Source organism: Lithobates pipiens, unplaced genomic scaffold, assembly GCF_037356315.1.
Source record: "Lithobates pipiens isolate NorthernLeopardFrog02 unplaced genomic scaffold, aLitPip1_a1.2 Scaffold_16, whole genome shotgun sequence".
Taxonomy (NCBI): Eukaryota; Metazoa; Chordata; class Amphibia; order Anura; family Ranidae; genus Lithobates; species Lithobates pipiens.
Genome location: NW_027507748.1, coordinates 614,883,039 through 614,901,043, shown reverse-complemented (window position 1 = coordinate 614,901,043; position 18,005 = coordinate 614,883,039). Strand labels below are relative to the sequence as shown.

At 41.9% G+C, this 18,005-nt stretch overlaps 1 protein-coding gene across 1 annotated transcript in view; it reads right to left on the bottom strand.

Moving 5' to 3' along the window:
- Nucleotides 1-5,172: 5,172 nt before the first annotated feature.
- PAN3 (poly(A) specific ribonuclease subunit PAN3) overlaps nucleotides 5,173-18,005 on the bottom strand; it is a 115,743-nt gene continuing 102,910 nt past the window's right edge. The window contains exons 13-18 of the mRNA XM_077484076.1: nucleotides 17,750-17,837; nucleotides 10,940-11,079; nucleotides 10,143-10,272; nucleotides 9,782-9,846; nucleotides 8,114-8,252; nucleotides 5,173-7,962 (exon numbers count right to left, since the gene is read on the bottom strand). Of these exons, the coding sequence (XP_077340202.1) occupies nucleotides 7,822-7,962; nucleotides 8,114-8,252; nucleotides 9,782-9,846; nucleotides 10,143-10,272; nucleotides 10,940-11,079; nucleotides 17,750-17,837 (703 nt within the window). The 3' untranslated portion in view covers nucleotides 5,173-7,821. The remainder of the gene's footprint in view (nucleotides 7,963-8,113; nucleotides 8,253-9,781; nucleotides 9,847-10,142; nucleotides 10,273-10,939; nucleotides 11,080-17,749; nucleotides 17,838-18,005) is intronic.

Sequence of the window (18,005 nt, the reverse complement as noted above, 5' to 3'; positions counted from 1 at the left end):
GTGCAGGGGCCGGCAACTCCCGGCATGGGCGCCACAAGTGGCATGTGTAGCTTTTTTGTGGGTACGCGACTCCCTCTTCATCTGCAGAGCGGCACAAGGAATTGTCAGCGAGACCGGGGCTATCACCAATCTGACATTCCACTGACCCACGGGGGGGGGGGGCTACTGTACACCAAACACCTTGTACAGCACCGGAAACAGTATTTGGTTCTACCACTTTGCTGCAGCTGCAATCGTTACTCGCAGCCGCTGCAAAGATCCACCCAGCTTCTGTGATGGGGAGGAGATCGGGTGTCAGTCTGCTAAGGGGTGGGTCTTGGTTTCCAGGGGGAAGGACGACTAATTGGCCACTGAAAAGGCCAATCACAGTCCTGCTAGGCCCCTCCACCACGAGGAAGATGGCTGGCTTGGCTGCAATGAAGGGATCTCATTGTGACTGAAAAAACAGCAGTCAGGTCAGCTAATGCAAATACTAATGAGCTTCTTGGAACTGTTAGAATAGTCGGAGCCCAGTGAATTTTCACTGTGGTTGCTGCTGCTCTGCTACCACATTGGCTTTTAATTTTGGGTGGACACATGGAAAAACTGCCACATACTTGCCTGGGGCAGATAAGGAGGGTACAGCGGTGGGGCAGATAAGAAAAGAGGTACAACAGTGGGCCACATGAGAGGTAGGGGGTGGTGTCACAGTGGTGGGGCAGAGCAAAGAGAAAAAGAGGTACAGTGGTGGGAGAAGGGGGAGCACAGTGGGGGAGATGAGAAAGGAGGGTACAGATGGTAGGGCAGATAAAGAGGTGGTGAAGTTGAAGAGGGAATAGTGGTGGGGTAGAATAGGAGGGAGGTACAGCAGTGAGGCAGATGTGCAGGGGGTAGCACAGATAACAAAGGGAGTACAGTGATGGGCCAGATGTGTAAGGGGGTACAGCGATGGGAACAGCAGGTGGTTGCAGTGACAGATGAATAGGGAGGTACAGCTATTGGGACAGATTTGCAAGGGGATAAAGTGACCCGAAATGTGAAGGTGCGGGAATCTGGGGGGATTCTGAGGTTTGAAGATGCAGATGGGAATTGAGGTGATCTCAGGTGTGATGTTCAGGAATCAGGGGTGAAGTGAGAGGTGAAGCTGCAAGAGCAGGAATTGGAGCAATCAACAGTGTAATAGTGCATAAATTAAGGCAGTCGGAGGTGGGCATGTGCAGGAAGCGGGGATGAACTGAGATCTAAAAAAAAAAAAGACGCAGAAACTAGAGTGATCTGAGGTGTGAAGCTGCAAAAAAAATAAAGTGACCTGAGGTGTGAAGGTGCAGGAATCGGGGGTGATCAGCAGTGTGAAGGATCAATGGTATAACAGTGCAGGCATTGGAGGTGATCAATGGTGTAACAGTTAAAGAAATTAGGGTGGATTGAGGTGTGAAGGTGCAGGAATGGGGGTGAAGGCGATTGGTAAGAAATAAAGGTTCATTACTTACTAATATTCAAGTAGTTTATAGCATTTACTTTATAAAAAATTCCTTTTCGTGATTGAGTGTGAAGTTGACATTGTTTTTAAGTATAACAGGCATGATCAATTTCTTTGAAAATATTTTCCGGCACACTGTGCTCTAAAAAGGTTGCCTACCCCTGATCTAGAGTATGGACAAAGACTACATGAAATGCCCTAAGCCTCTTCAGCATTATTCAGCCTATCTACATAAAAGTATTGTAAGAGATTTAAACGGTTACCCCAACATTTCATGTTCCCAATATGTACCTGTTGTACCATATACTTGTATATAAAAAGTATTTTGTTCTCTTTGCATTGCTTCCTTTGTGTGAAAATACCTGGTAATGACAGTTCTGCACGCTAGGCATGAGGGCAGTTTTCTGGCTGTGATAGGAACTGTGCCTGCTCTCCTACAATGATCAGACTTGTGCAAACACACCCCACTTGCACAGCAATTCACTAATTTTTCAGTGTACCTTTTTCACCTCCCCCAGCTCTGAGCTCCTCATACAGTGGAGAAAAGGTCCTACGATAAAAAAAAAAAAAAAAAAAAAAAAAAAGTATAAATTAAATCTACACACAGTTTGCCTTTCATGTCGTCACTTGTAACTGAATGGGTTGTTTTACAAGGTATGGGTTCAGTTTAACCAAATGATTGGTTGCTAACCAATTACAAGTTGGTTACCAGAAAAAGTTGTGCAGCTCCCGCGCTCTCCATCCTGCCTCCAATGTCAGCTCTAGACTGACATGCCTCCTGCCCTGTGTAGGTAGGACATGAAAGAAAGCTTTACCATGGATGTTAAGGGGGGGGGGGGCCCAAGGATGTGAAATCTGGACGAGTGGGAAAACCAATTGCAGGAATGGGAAGACAATAATACCAGGAATGTGAAGAGGGGATGACATGAAGGGGGGCTGAGGAAGGTAATGTGAAGGAAGAGGTGTTGATGACAGGAATGTGGTGGAGAGGAGGGAGCAGAGGACAGAAGGGGCAGTGATAATATTGGGGGGAGTTTAAGACACTGCTGTGATATTGATGTAAAGGGGACAGAACTGATTGGGGGGGGGGGTTGTGACATGCAGAGGCGTTTTATAACACTGTTGTAAAACAGGATTGCGATAAGGATCTGAGGCTAGGTTTACATCATTGATACCCGTGTTCCATGTGTAAACAGCCAATTTATTTCAATAGGGTGCAATTGCACTGCCCCAGACTGGTTTGGTGCTCACAAAAATTCTCAGCGGTTGTCGATACTCAGAGATGCCTTTAAGAATCAAACATGAAATTCAGCCATCTGCTGAAAGAAAATTTTAGTAACTGGAACTCCAGGAAATTAAACTCCAAACACCAACATATACTTTAACTTTGTGTACTTTTGCAGAACAAATACAATGCATGTCTGATAAAAGGGCTTAAGGTTACAAATATTACCATGTGTTCATGGTGCATTGCAACATGTTTTGGCAAGGCATGTTGGGGTGCCAACAACAATGCACAAGGTGGGCGGCCAATTTCTTCTTTATTATGAACCTGACTCCATACCAGAATAATTTTTTTTATGGCTTGAGCATCTCAACACCATCCATCAGGGATCAATGAGGTATTGTCAAACCGTTTTTTTTGAGAGACATACATTCCACTACTAATGGCAGCTATGACTGGATAGTATAGAGTCCTTAAATCTATTACCTTCCAGAATAGGGTCACCCTAGCTGTATCATCTGTTTATGGCTGGTCTGGCACAATTTATTGATCCCAATTAAATTGTGCTGACTATTTTTTTCCCCCTCTCCAAAGTCCTTTCCTATTGGCCTCGCTGTGTGGCAGCTCAAATGTGGTACATAGGGGGTGGAGGTCACCTTTGCTTACCCCTTATGAGGTCTATGTATTTATTCCTTCTTAAGAAGCCAACCCCCCCCCCACCCACTGGGCATTCCCTTGTTGCGCTATTACCCCTCTGCTCAAGTTTGTGGGCAAGCATTACTCATTTATCCCTTCCCATCTTGTTCTTTGTCACTCCCTCAAAACTGTCTTTATCTCAACATACAGAACCTTTTACCATTGAAGTTTTGCTAGTACACATTTTAACCCATGTTTTACAATACCAGGAAAACTCTTGGCAGTTGATTATGGACTACTTAAGCCTTTATAAAAGATTACAGTGTTCTTTTGGGCTGTCTATGGCCATCCATTGGTATACTTACCATCTAATCATGTTGTATCTTCATCTATTGTTTCCCCATCTTCTAGCCTGTCTTTGCTCGCTGTGGTGGGTGTTGACACTTGTCTGTGTCCCCACCCCATTATCTTGCAGCGTTACACTGTCAGACCTATACACATTGATGGTATCTTGAGTCACTTTTAAATACGTTTTATGTAATTGCCTACATTGTATCAGTTTTACACTACATAGAAGACTTGGGTCAAGCTCCTGAAAAAGCGCATCAGCACAAAACATGTAGAGCTCCTCTACATCATGGATCACCAAACTATGGCCTTCCAGCTGTTGTGGAATGACACGTCCCATGAGGCATTTTAAAACAGACAGACATTCACATACATGACTAGGCATGATGGGAATTGTAGTGCCTGAACTAGAGGGCATCTACACCAGGCCCAACTAAACTATTGATGACTGCATTTGTACAAACCTCATGTCAAGTTACAGTTTGCCCTATGAATGGTTATGGTGATGTTCATGTGGTAGTTTTACTAGTATATGGTGCTAGGAATTAACTTCACTTGGTCCGTCAGATTTATACAAAAAAAAAAAAAATGTTTTTAGATGGCTGGGTTGTGATGCCTAAAAGCCCATTTGGAGCCTATTGGTCTAAATTTTGTCAAGAACATATGTTTGTGCACCATGTTCAGTGGTGCATACAATTTCTACACATTGCACTGATGGGGGAATGGGGAATTCTCCTTTTTATACACCGAGGACTTTAGTGAAATATTGGGTCTGAAGATGACCAATATTTTAGTTTTGTAAGAGATGGACAGTCCTCAATCTCCTCTTGCAGCCCCACTCACTACCCTGAGCAGCAGGAACTCTGGCCAGCTAAGCGCGGTTCTGTTGTATGCTTTACATGGGGCTCCTGTGGGTATTTGAAAATTTTCCCTGTTGTCGGCAATGGAATTATTCAAAATCGTTACTGCACCGATTTGAAAAAGTTTGTGCACTGTTTTTGCTGATTTTTAGGTGTGACTTGCATAGGCATCTGTGCATAAAGTCAAACAGATATCAGCCAAGTTGCACTCACATGAGGCTTTGAAATCAATGCAAAGTTGATTTTGTATGAATGTGCTGTGCCCAGGGCCGCTGATAGGTAATACAGGAGGCCTGGTAGAGGTGGCATGGGCGCTACTAACTGCATTGCAAAATATGGACATGCAGGAAGTGTCAACCAGCCACCACCACACAGCCGATGTATCACGTATAAAGCCAAGTTATCTGAAACGAGAAAATGTTAAAGTGATCTAATGATTATAAAAACACACATGGTCCTGCAGCACACCTGACACAAACCAAGAACCCCTTGTACTAGGAGGTTGCATACAGACCAGTTCAAGAAAACCTTAAATGTGGTTGTGCAGGTTTTCCTATATCATCCCAGTAAAACTTACTGGGTTACTGAGCCATTATTGCTCTTCCTTACTGATGGAATTTTATGAACCAAAATCGCACACAAAATTATTTCTTGTATTCTTTATTAAAAATACTGCTGTACACATGAAATCTGTAGGAGAAAAAAAACAAACAAAAAAACATGGGTAACATCGGGGGCGGGGAGGACAATAGAACTTAACATAGGTGCATTATAAAGTTCTTGACAATACAGGATGCACTCCAGGGCATAAATTTGTACCCTCGTGTAATATTTACAAGGCAAAAGAAAAAAATTACAAATATACAAAATGTAAAAACAAAAAACTTGCATGATTTTTTTTTCTGTGCTTTATCTCTGAAAAAGGATGTGGTCATCATCCCTTGTATGACGACATCTCATTGTCTTGGTGTCTTTACATAATTTGCCTCCAGGTTTAGCACAATTTGGGAGGATACGTTATCTTGGAAAAATAGATTGCACCCATAAAATCCAACACCCCTTCCCCTACATAAAAAAAAAAAAAACAAACAAAAAAAAAAACACCACTTGTGGGAAAATCAAGACTTTTTGCTCTAAAGTCCTGAAAATTTGACTGCAACATAAAAGGTGCAAGCATTAACCACCTGAATTTTTTTTTTTTTTAATTTGTACTTTATACTAAATCCTGATATACGTGTAATTGCCTAAAAAGTTAGAAAAAAAATGAAACCCTCACAGAATGTAAAGGAGTTATTCTAAAACATAGTAAGCAAATGCTGGTTCATTACCATTAAAAAGCCCTGTTAACTAGTTTTGGTCCCACAAGTAAAAACACAATAGAAGCAACCAAATAGCTAAGAATTTTTGTATACTACGCCACTGGAGCTTGTAATGGTATATTGTTGCCAATTATTCCAGTATCCACTTGTATTCAGGGGGAAAAAAAATAAAAAATAAAGTCCTGTTTGTACACTTTCCTTATCCCTGCTATTCCCAAAACAAAAATGCAGTCCGCTTATAAATTAAGCATATTTTTCTAGAATACAAGTATTTGTTTTGTACAAAAATTGCAATATGATTTGTCAAAAACATATAAAAAGACAGCTGCTTTTGTTATCTCATACATAAGCTAAGAATAAAAGACAGTTCTTAAACTCCGCAATGGTGATCATTTCAGTCCTTCCTAAAGAAAAGCATTGTGGTATTTTGTAACAATTTTTCTCACGATGGCAATTAAGGTTTTTGGAAAGAAAAAAAAAAAAAAAAAAAAAAAGGAAAAACAAACAAACAAAAAAAAAACAAAGACATGAATTTAGTTCCATGCTTAAAGACTGACAGCACCCAGATTATTTGTAATCTTTAAATCTTTCTATTAGAATGAAGACCCTTCCACATTCTCCAGCGTTTTGTCGCCCAGTCATACTCCTCTCCAACGCAGCTTCCTGCTGGGTACACCTTAAAGCTTAAAACAAAGTACTGTGGAGAAGTTATGGACACATTTATGAACCTGTTAAAACTCCAGTCAGCTGTTACAGCCTAAGTCTTTGAGATTGTTTGGGAGCATCAGTGTTGCATTCAGTCATCTTCTGGCATAGCACAAGATATTAAAATATATGTATTTATAGATTCAGTGCCAAGAGGTTACACAGTTATGCCTCTTCTACCAAGAAATAAATCCTATATATTTGGCAGTCTTTAATTTTTTTTTTCTTTTTTTTTCTTTTACACTATAAATTCACTCTGTGCCACAGCTTTCAAGATGGAGGAAAGGTGAATCCTTTAGGACCATTTATCTGGGGAATGCCAAAAAAAAAATTCTAAACCAGATACCAAGCTGTAATATCCCCTTGTGTTCACAAAGAGGACCTGTCACCAGAAGAGCATTGCATCATTCATTAACAGTGTCTCTGCATCCAGTGTAACACTAGTAAAGCTGTGGTTCTGACAACAAAACATTTACGGTGATGTATTCCTGAAACATTGTGGCTATCAGAGCAACAGAACATACAAAAACAATTGCATAAATGTGTAGGACAAGCAGGAGAACTATGTACATCATCTTGCAAAAGGCGCTGGTTGTGTTTCTAGAGATAAGAAAATGCAGCTCCTTGAAGGGGTTTTGATGGTGCTTGGTGATAAACTCAGATTATGCTTCAAATGATCAGAGAACATGGAGTTGATCCTATGCACCCAGATCAGTCTCTTAAAGGATAATGAGGCTTGCGCAGCATAATTCTACAAAAGGGTGAACAAAAGGGCTTGTGGAATTGTTGCACCACCTGGTCCATTTATGATATGGACATGAAAAAACGAAGCATATTTCACTATATGAGCGAAGATCACACTGTGCCCCTGAATTTAGGTTTGTAAAAACATGAAGAAAAAACAAAAAATAAAATTATAAAAAAAAAAAAATAAACAGCTTTTCCCTTCAATGTCAGAGTCTTCAAATAAAAAGTAGTGCATACAAGTGGAAAACAAAAAAAATAAAAATAGCAATGTCATGCACCTGATGCTGTTCCTGGGTTTAAAAAAACATCTTCACAGATAAAGCCTCCGTTGGCAGCCGTAGCGCATGGTTAACTCAAACAACCTTCTTTTCAAGTAACAGTGTACCTGACTGAAGTGCAAGCAGCTTTTGCTCATCTCCTGTTTGATTCCCAATAGTGAAATGAGATGACGAGGACAATTCAGCTGTAGTGCAATTTGCTATTGGTTTAGTTCCTCAATGTTCTGCATGCGTTAGGCGAGTACTACAACTGTCCGTTTGCGGCTGCCACCAGTTCCTGAAACGTATTTTCAAAGCAGCGTTTTAGATCACTGTAAGTTACCACAAGTGCGCTCTTCTCATCCCTGGAAATGAGACTTATTTTTTCAGGCACGCCAGCATCCAACTAAAAAAAAAAAAAACAGGTGGGGGAATGCTATAATTTGCATTCTGACATCAAAATAACCACAAGAGATAGAGATAAAATGTATTTAATATATATATATATATATATATATATATATAATCTCCACAGAATCCAAAATGTATGCTTTTACCTTATTAAGACAAGATACAATATGACTAAGGTCAATCCAGGGAGTCCCTGCTTCTGTCACCTGATGGAAAAGATGATCCCTAAAGAGTTTCAGCAAGTATCTGTCCCCAGTTTCTGACCATGCTGGATCTTTCTGAAATCTGTTAAAAAAAAAAAAAAAATTGAGGAAAAAAACCCCACACAGACAAAAAAACAGGAAGGACATAAATATTTAACATGTTATCTATATATTGATAACATTTTAATTTAAAGGAGAGCTGTGGGCAGGCTATAGACATTAATAATTTACAGACTTTATTAGCAGTGAAACAAGTTTTAAAACAATCCCTTATTGACCTTCAGCTACAGAGCTGTAGAGCCATTCATCCTTGAAAGCTTACAGGAGATACTTTCATATTTAGCAGCTCAGCGACTCCCATCAACAGTGAGTTTGTAGACTGGCAGCCTTCTAATTTGTAATGTAAACACAGAACAAGGTGCACAGGATGAAGTGGAGAGCAAAGTGGCCAGCCACTTCTAGAGAACTTCATGGCACCTATTGTAAATTGAGGAGGAATTTCCTCACAGCATCTACAGCTACAGAAGTCAGTGATTGATGTCCAGAGCCTGGCCACAGTTCCATTTCGAGATTGAGGCTGGGTTTACACTGTTGAGAATTTGATGCTGGTTTCTTCACATAGCATAGCAGGAGACTGAACCAGCGCCATAGAAAGCCGGTCTCACATCTCCGCAGCGGCTCCAGTGCAAATTACACAAAATTCGGTCCGAAATCGGACCTGAAACAGCGAATGGCGACTCACTGGACTCCTGCTGTGAGCTGCTGCATTCTCCAGTGTGAACCCAGCCTTAAAGTCCAGTGAGTGGTGAGATCATTATGATCCTGGCTCCTAGCAAGAAGCCTTACAGCATTGGAGCACCTTTCAATATTGGGTAAGTGTAAAGACCTAGCCTAAAATCTGCAGAGATCCTGCCACCTAGAAGAAAGTGAATAAAATCAAGCAGCCATAATGCATTAAAAATGTAATCCTTTTGGGTGGAATGATTACATTTTAAATCGCACATTTAAAGTCTAAGTCCCCATACACACCATTAGATTTTCTGCATCTTTTTGGTTAATCTGAAGACAAAAAAATAATATGAAGTCAAACCTTAAGAGTTTCAACTTGTATGCAATCAGGCAGGCCCTTGCACTACATCTGAAGACAAAAATCTGCAGAAAATCTAATGGTGTGTATGGGGCTTAAGGCATTTGTGGCCAAGTCAGTAACGGGCTGAGCACAGTACAGGATTCAAGGTACCTATAAATGTGAAATTACACTCTGCCAGATCACAGATCATGTGATAAAACTTGTGTCTGTGCAGAGTTTGAAAAGCTAGTTTCTCATGCTACTTATCCTCCTTGAAAAAGTCAACTAAAAAAAACGGGATCCTGTCTTCCTCTCCATTAACAAAGTTGATGGGAGAATTCTGCAGTACTCAAGTCTCCTTTGCCTGATGTGCAGACACAGCCACATTCTAAAGTCTATAGCCAACTTTAGTCAAGTTAAAATGTAAACTATACTAAGCGCCTTAAAAAGTAACCAAAAAGATGTACAGTCACAACATTTTCATGCTCAACTCTGAAAAGAAATAGACTCAAGACACTTTATGAATGTGTACAATGACTTACTCTGGTCTCTCATTTATTGTTCCCAACTTTGCCAAGAGCCTGAATAAACGCCCATTTTGAACCTCCTGAAGAAAAAGTAAGGGTTAATGATGCAAAAAGGGGAGGTATTTGTCTTGTCAATGTATATTCAGCAAGAATGCTGGCTATCCTAAGACATGGAAAAGGTACAGTGATACAGACTAACCACTTCCATCCTCTAGTCTGGCAGCAGCGAGATTTACAAGTGTGGCGAGAGCGACAGAGAGAGCAAGCGACACAGAGAGAGCAAGCGACACAGAGAGAGCAAGCGACACAGAGAGAGCAAGCGACACAGAGAGAGCAAGCGACACAGCGCATAAAAAAATAAAATAAAAAAATTCACCTTGGCCAGGTCCTCCTCTATGATATCATTGCGCATTTGGGAAGCGTCCAGCTGAGTGTAAAACCTAGCACCGATCATTGGCATGATGTCATTTACACTGCGCAGACGGTTTTGGTCTGTCAGTAAGTACCTGTAGATTTAAACATTTACACAATTACAAAAGTTCTGCCAAATTTCCATTAAAAACATAAGGGCATTATAGTGGCAATTGAAGAGTAGCCAATGCATTAAACTAAAAAAGAATGGGAAAGAAAATGTAAAATTATGAAGGAAAGTTCTACAAGGAAAACAAAGATCTATACACATGAAATACAAAATTCGATCCAAGCTAGAATATGAAATTAAGATCAAATGTTAGGTTTCAGACTGAAACCTGAATCTCATACAATAGCAATCTACAAATGCTTAATCACACCACACAATTCCCCAGGGCAAGGCGAGATGCGCATAAACCTCCCCAAATATTGTAAGCACAGGTAGGCTGAGGTGGACCCTGAGGGGCACTCCTGGAAAATGTTCTAGCAGACTTTGGTGAAGCTGTTCTCAGGACTTGGGCATGGTAAAACTGGTCTTAACATACTGCATTATGCATACCCCACTGTGTTGACACATTGCACCCTGTGGGTAACTGTCGAAGCACTGCATTGTCAAAACACTGCAGGTGCAATTGAGTCCAATATGGGAATTGGCAAGGCAACCCATTTAAATGAATAGGCTGGCATGGTGTGAATGAACCCTTACTGTTAAAAGTAAGCAAGCCATGTTAAAGTAAAAAGCTAGCTACAAGCAAGCCTTACAATATAAGATTTTTTAAGTCTGAGGAATAATTGATGTTCACAAGTTCCATGGCTTTCTGCAGATTCTCCCGCTGAATACCGGCCAGAGAGTTGCAGGACAATGCTAGTACCACTTTTCCCAAGGAGATCAGGTCTGCTTGCTGAAAGAAAAAACAATTTTGAATAAGCATATTTTCATAAGTGAAGTGTGACTAAAAATACATTAAAGTAGAAGTCCATCCTAAAACTAAAACCCCCACATCTACAGACACACGATCTAACACTAACCTACCTAGCCCAGTAAAGAAGAAATCTGTATGCATACCTTTTCTACAGCTGATCTGGCCCGAGCTGTCAGCTGTGGCTTCTCTGTAGAGGCTAGTACAGAGGACAAGTCCAGCACCTGAAGCCCCACAACAAGTCTATGGGTGACAATCTCCATTCATTTCACAGCCGTGTCCTCTGCAGAGCTTACACTGCTGGAGAGCGGGTCAGCTTCAGAAAGCCATGTATAGCAATTTCTTCTTTACAGGAATAGATAAGTTAGTCTTAGAATGTGGATGTTTGTAGATGTAGGGATTTTAGTTTTAGGGTCAACTTTAAAATGTAGTTTCTACATCACTAAATTATGACTTTACTCTGGAGTCTAGCAATCCTTTACCTCATTTATGAAAGGGATTAACTCCACCATCTACAACACAGTAACTTAAAAATAGGTTGTAAACCCTCGTGTTTTTTTCACCTTAATGCATCCTATACATTAAGGTGAAAAAACACCTGGCAGTGATCGGCTCCTCAGCCCACCCGGTTTTACTCACCTGAGCCCCCGTATTTCCCTCGGCGAGGACATGCCATCCCTCTTTCAACAGGGCCCCAGCTCTTGATTGGATAGATAGCAGCGCAGCCATTGGCTCCTGCTGCTGTCAATCAAATCCAATGATGCGTGTGCTGGGACCGAATCCGGCATTTCGTGTCAATGGACGCAAATGCTGGACTTGGTAGTGTGCCCGCAAGGTTGAGGCCACATGAAAAGGTGTCCTCAGATGAGACTAAAATTGAATTTGGCATCAACACCAAACTATGTGTCTGGCTGAAATCCATCAAAATAACACCATTCTTACAGTAAAGCATGGGGCTGGTAATATCCTGTGATGGGGGCATTTTTCTGCAGCAGGGACTGGAACACTTTTTAGGATAGAAGGAAAATGGATGGGGCAAAGTTCCATCACATTTTTTTTTAGGAAAAATCTGCTGCCCTCTGCCAGAAAGTCAATGGGAAGAAGGTTTACCTGCCAACATGGCAATAACCCAAAACTCACAGCAAAAATAAAGGGAAAAAAAAAAAAAAAAAAAAAAAAACAGTGAGCGTCGTTGCATGGCTTAGTCAGAGCCCACACTGAAAATCTGTAATGACTTAAGGACTGCAGACCAGAAACAGACAGTGGAAAGTCTAGATGTGCAAAGTTAGTAGAGACCTATCCCAGACTAAAGGCTGTAATTAAAGCAAAAGGTATGTAAATACAGCTGGATATAAAAAAAAAAAAAAAAAAAAAAAATAAAAAAAGTTTACATTTCAGGCTGAAAAGCAACAAAAAGGATTTTTATAACGGCTTACCTGTAATATCCTTTTCTTGGGAGCACATCACGGGACACAAAGCACCATAGTAATCACTACGTGGGTATATAAGCACCTTTAGGTGATGGACACTGGTATACCCAATACAGGAAGGTCACTCCCTATATAACCCCTCCTCCTACCAGGAGTACCTCAGTTTTTATAGCAAAGCAATATATCTAAACTCCAGAAAGAGGGGCGGGACCTCTGTCCATGATGTACTCCAAGAAAAGGATTTTACAGGTAAGGTTATAAAAATCCCATTTTCTTTATCGTACATCACGGGACACAGAGCACCATAGTAATCACTATGTGGGATGTCCAATAGCAATGCTATTTGAGGGGAGGGAGAGACAACCCGTAGGGCATCCCCAGACTTGAGGACCTATACTGTTACCTGCAGCACACTGAAGGGCCCCTTGAGCCCTTCCTGGATATAACTTGGAGGTTTAGCACTGCATGGATTCATTTGCAGCTTTTGCTTTCACTGAACACTCATGCTTCTGGATGCCTCTTATTGGAAGATACCACCGATGCAATTATACACCTATCTCACTCAGGTATACTCATTGGTTTTCCTCAAGTGCTCATCTGTAGCTTGTCTTTGACCACTTTGACTTTCCCCCATATTTGCACTTCATTTCTTTTTCAATGCTTTTTGCTCACTTTCTTTACTTCCACTCATGCTATTCTCTGGTGTTTCTCCACCACATTTCCATATAGTCCTTTGTCCATGCCATTCATGGCTCTAGTCATTATTTATAGAATAGTCCATGTTATTACTTTGATATTTTACCTGATATACCCCTTTATGTTTACAGTTAATACTTACCATGGACATAGTGAGACCAATAGGGATACACATGTCCCATCCATGCGATGCTTTCCCTCCAATCTGCCCTGTGTGGGGTTTTTTCTGGCTCTGCCTCCTCAGCTCCCTGGTGATACATTTGCTGCCACTGTCTGAAGGCTTCACATTTGTTGGCTCGGCTATGTGTAGTGGTGAGTATGGGGCCTCCATTTATTAAGCCCCTCTTACCCTCTGCCTCTAAAATACCAAGTATTTACCATATACCAAACTGTATACTTTCACCTTAGGTACAATTCATACACATCTACCCCTGAAGAGCGAGCTGGGACTCGCGAAACATGTCGGGTACACCTGATGTTTGTATGTTATGTGACTGTTCATACACAATTGTACTACTACTACCAATTGTATTCAATCCAGTTTTATGTACCTTGTACTAAGTGGCTCTCTTTGATGACAATATGCTTGTAATATTTTTACTGAATAAAAACACTGTACCTTTGTTACTTTTATTGGCTTAGTGGTGCTCACCCCATCTAAAGTCCCAGGGCGAATTTCTCTTTTTTGTTGCATATTATAGGGATGGAGGTGTGTTACCGGTGACACCAGACCTTATCTTGTTTTCTATGCAGCACACTGTGTCCAAAGGAGATATCCTCATGCCTTCTTACATCCACCTGATAAAACTTGGTGAATATATGTACTGAAGACCACATTCCGGCCTTACAGATCTGACCCATGGAGGCCTGGTGACACTGCCCAAGAAGCACTAACCTCCCTGGTAGAGTGCGCTTTGACCTGAAAGGTGTAATCTTACTCCTTAAAGCGGGATTCCACCCTAAAGTGGAACCTCCGCTGATCGGATCCCTCCCCCCCTCCGGTGTCACAATTGACACCTTTCAGGGGGGAGGGGGGTGGAGATACCTGTCAAAGACAGGTATTTACACCCACTTCCGGGCATAGACTCCCGTGGGAGTCTATGTCATTTCCTGCCCTGCCGCGCTGTCTGCTGGGACACACGGGTCCCAGTGACAGCGCGGAGATTTCCTATTGCGCGGCACAACTCGCGCATGCGCAGTAGGGAACCGGGAAGTGAAGCCAATTCTCTTCACTTCCTGATTCCCTCACCTAGAATGGTGGCGGCAGCAGCCGAGGGATCAATCGGCCTCGGCATCGCTGGAACCCGGGACAGGTGAGTGTCCATTTATTAAAAGTCAGCAGCTGTAGTATTTATAGCTGCTGGCTTTTAATTTTTTTTTTTGGTGGAATCCCTCTTTAAATCATAAGTCTGAATTATAACATGCCAAATCCACTTGGCAACAGTGGATTTTAAGGCCGTGTCCAAGCAAGAGGGGGCACCCCTTCATAGCGAGGCTTTAGAATTCTGTTTTGTAGGTTTCCGGCCATAGGCCTTATCCTGAGGTTTTACTCTAGAGCGATGGCGGATGCCACCGCCACTGCCTAGAGGCGGATGCCCCTGGCGCTGGAGAAAGAGCCAGTTTAAAATGAAGGGCGTTTACCCTTTCATTTGACTGGCAAAAAGTACTTTTCCTACTGGAAAGCATTTGGATGCATTTGTCTAAATCCCCAAATAGCTGATCCCCCCATGAAAAGGAAAACCAGGAGTTTTTTGCATGGTGCTTTGGCTGACCAATTTTTTAACCACAGGATTCTTTGCATGTGTACTAGCACAAGCACAAGGCGGGACGCCTGGTGAATAGAATCTTTAAATGGCGTCTATGGCAAATCACAATGCTCTTGGCAGCTCAACCAAATCCCAGGCTTGCTGTAAAGGAAGCTCTTTAAGGGCCTGTCTAAACTGGTCCTTTAGGGATTGACAGATGCCTATTGCAGCGACTGCAGTCTGGGCAACGGCACCTGCCAAAGAAAAAAAAAAAAAAAGATTTTAGCAGGAATTCCAATGTTTTATCTGTTGGATCCTTAAGCATTTGTGCATTGTCTAATGGACAAGTTACTTTTATTCACACTAAAAAGCAGTGTCAACTGGTACATTCCATTATTCCATGGGAGAGAACGAAATTTCTTTGGCGAGAGAAAATGCTTATCCGGGTGATCCCATTCAGCATAAATAAGCTTTTCTAGCAATGCATGGACAGGAAACACATGAAAAGGCTGTGAATGTTTTAAGGAACAAACCAAACTTTCAGCAGACTGTTAGGGGTAGCATGAAAGTGGAACGAACCATCTCCGTAAGATTGTACCAGCAATTTTTCAGATTACAAGGCTGAAAAGGGTTAATCCACCATTGTTCCCTTCGCAAAGGAGTAATCAGTTTATTTTTCCTCCTGATTGCAAGGGGAACAGTGGGTACAGGATGAGGTGTTGCCCTCAGGCAAAGGGTCTAAGGTGGGGGGGAAGGGGGATCTAACACGCTTCCTATCCATTTGGATGGAGGATGCGATTAAAGTCACTAATCTTCCCTCTAAGTCCTGCAGGGCAGAGGAAAAGGCATCTTCAGTCAGGTATACAGGGACTGAGATGCAAGAAGCAGCTGCACCACCAATTTGTTCCAATAACTCACCCTGGCTTGCCCCAACTGGTGTTTCAGACAAAGATCACGGTGTGGAGGCATGGCAGGAGTTCCCAGCGCCTAGAGGTGGAATCTTTGGTACCTTTTGTGAGGTTTTTTTGGCAGACATAGTCCTAAGCACAAAAAGCAGAGCCACCATTTAAATGCATTAATTGCTGAGCAATAGTCTGATAGTATAATGTTGCTATCCAAGTTTAGTCTAGCGCTGGGAAAAATGTCCTTTCCATATTAAAAATGCTTTTGCAGCACTTACATGCCCCACCACTCCTGTGTTCCAGGTGTAGCCAGGCTTGCTTCTCCTTGCCATTCGACGAGGAGAGAGTGCTCCAGTGGATGCCTTGGTCCTACACACTGCGACGTGCCTAGGCCCCACCCCCTTAGTCAGCCTGGCCCCCCCTTTCATTTCAGAGAGGCAGAGCCTAATGACACAAGCAGGGGTGGGGGGTATTGCTGATTCCCTAACCCTCCTGGTCCCTTCAGGGGGGAGAAAAGCATGGCAAATCTTACCTCAAAAATGAATCCCACTGTGCAAGCTGCTGCCACACACAGACAGACACTGAGCTTGAAGCAAAGACAAAAAATTAAGGCATGTGTACACACTCCCTCTAGTGGAGAATAAAGGCATGACAAAATTTCTCTAAAGAAAACCATAGGCGGACTTTTATAGTACCTATGCTTCTTCCCTTACCTTATACCCGCCTCAGGATTCTGCTGGATTGACATATCCAGCCTTCACACATCACAACGTGCTGTGTTAGCAAACCTTTAAGGACTGGGTCCCTATTTTATCAGGGGTTCCACTCCCTTGGACCTGTAATAGCACCCCACCAGGTAAAACTTTAGGTAATGTAATGATGACCAAAGCCCTGGGTCCAGCCCTGCAGAGGCATTACAGGCAAAACCTCATGCTTCGTATATGAGGCCCAGGTACCATCCACCTTGGCCTCAGTGGCACTTTGAATGGATATGGTCTGTGGAGGCCATTTAAATCAAGCAAGTATCCCTCCTGGAGCTCCTCAGAGCACATCTTCACTCGTGACCAACACCTTAGACACTGGCGAAAAAAAACCTGAAGTACTTCTGGTAGGAGGAGGGGTTATATAGAGTGAACCTGTATTGGGGATACCAGTGTATCACCTGAACGTGCCTACATACCCACATAGTTATTACTATGGTGCACTGTCCTGTGACGTACGATAAAAGGGACTTTAAAAAGGGGGCAAGTCTCTTCTATACCCACAGTATACTTCAACTTACCAATCATTAGATGTGGTGCCTGTACTGGGTTTGTTTCCCTTTCCTTTATTTTCACCTGGTGATCTGGCCAGTAGCACCTCCTGTATTAGAGTGTCCCCACCCTGGATGCAAGAGCACAGGGGGCACAGCAGACAACAGCCTTGTCAGCCTGGGGGAAGGTCAAATGTACTAGCAGATTAAAATACACTAACAAATTTCAGCCAGTTTCCAGCAACAGTTTTCTCCCTTTTTGGGGATAAAAAGCTGACTAAGCACCTCAGGCAGTGATAAAGTGTTTGTTTCATCCTTGTAAACTCCTACATCTGTAGGAAAGTTTGTCCAGATTAAAAAAATAGACTTACTGGTCAAGTCAGATAAAAATAGAAGAAAAAAAAAATAAAAAATATGAAAACCAATACAGAGTCATCACATCTAAGAATTGGTAAGCTACAAAATAAATGTTTGCTATTGGGTTCATTACAGCTTTAAGTCTACTAGCACTTCAGCAGAGTATACATAGAAGAAAAAAAAAAAAGTTATAAGCAAGAAAGTGGTTGAAAATTTAGAATTGGGCACAGGATAGTATAGCAACTAGCAAAGCTGTTTTAAAGGATTTACCTGATACTGAGGCATCAGAGCAACAGGATTACTCTGACTGCCATCATAGTTCAAAACATCAAAGATTCCAGCACAGTTGACATGTAACCTTAGAAGGGGGTGGGGGGAAAAAAAAAATAAAAAATACATTAGAGGGTTAAACAATATTGCATTTAAAAAGTAAGCTCTACGCAAACCGTTGGCGGGATAATTCCACTTTTGTTAAAACATTGTACAGAATGCCTCCAGGCTGCCATATTTTTAGTTTTTTAGAAAA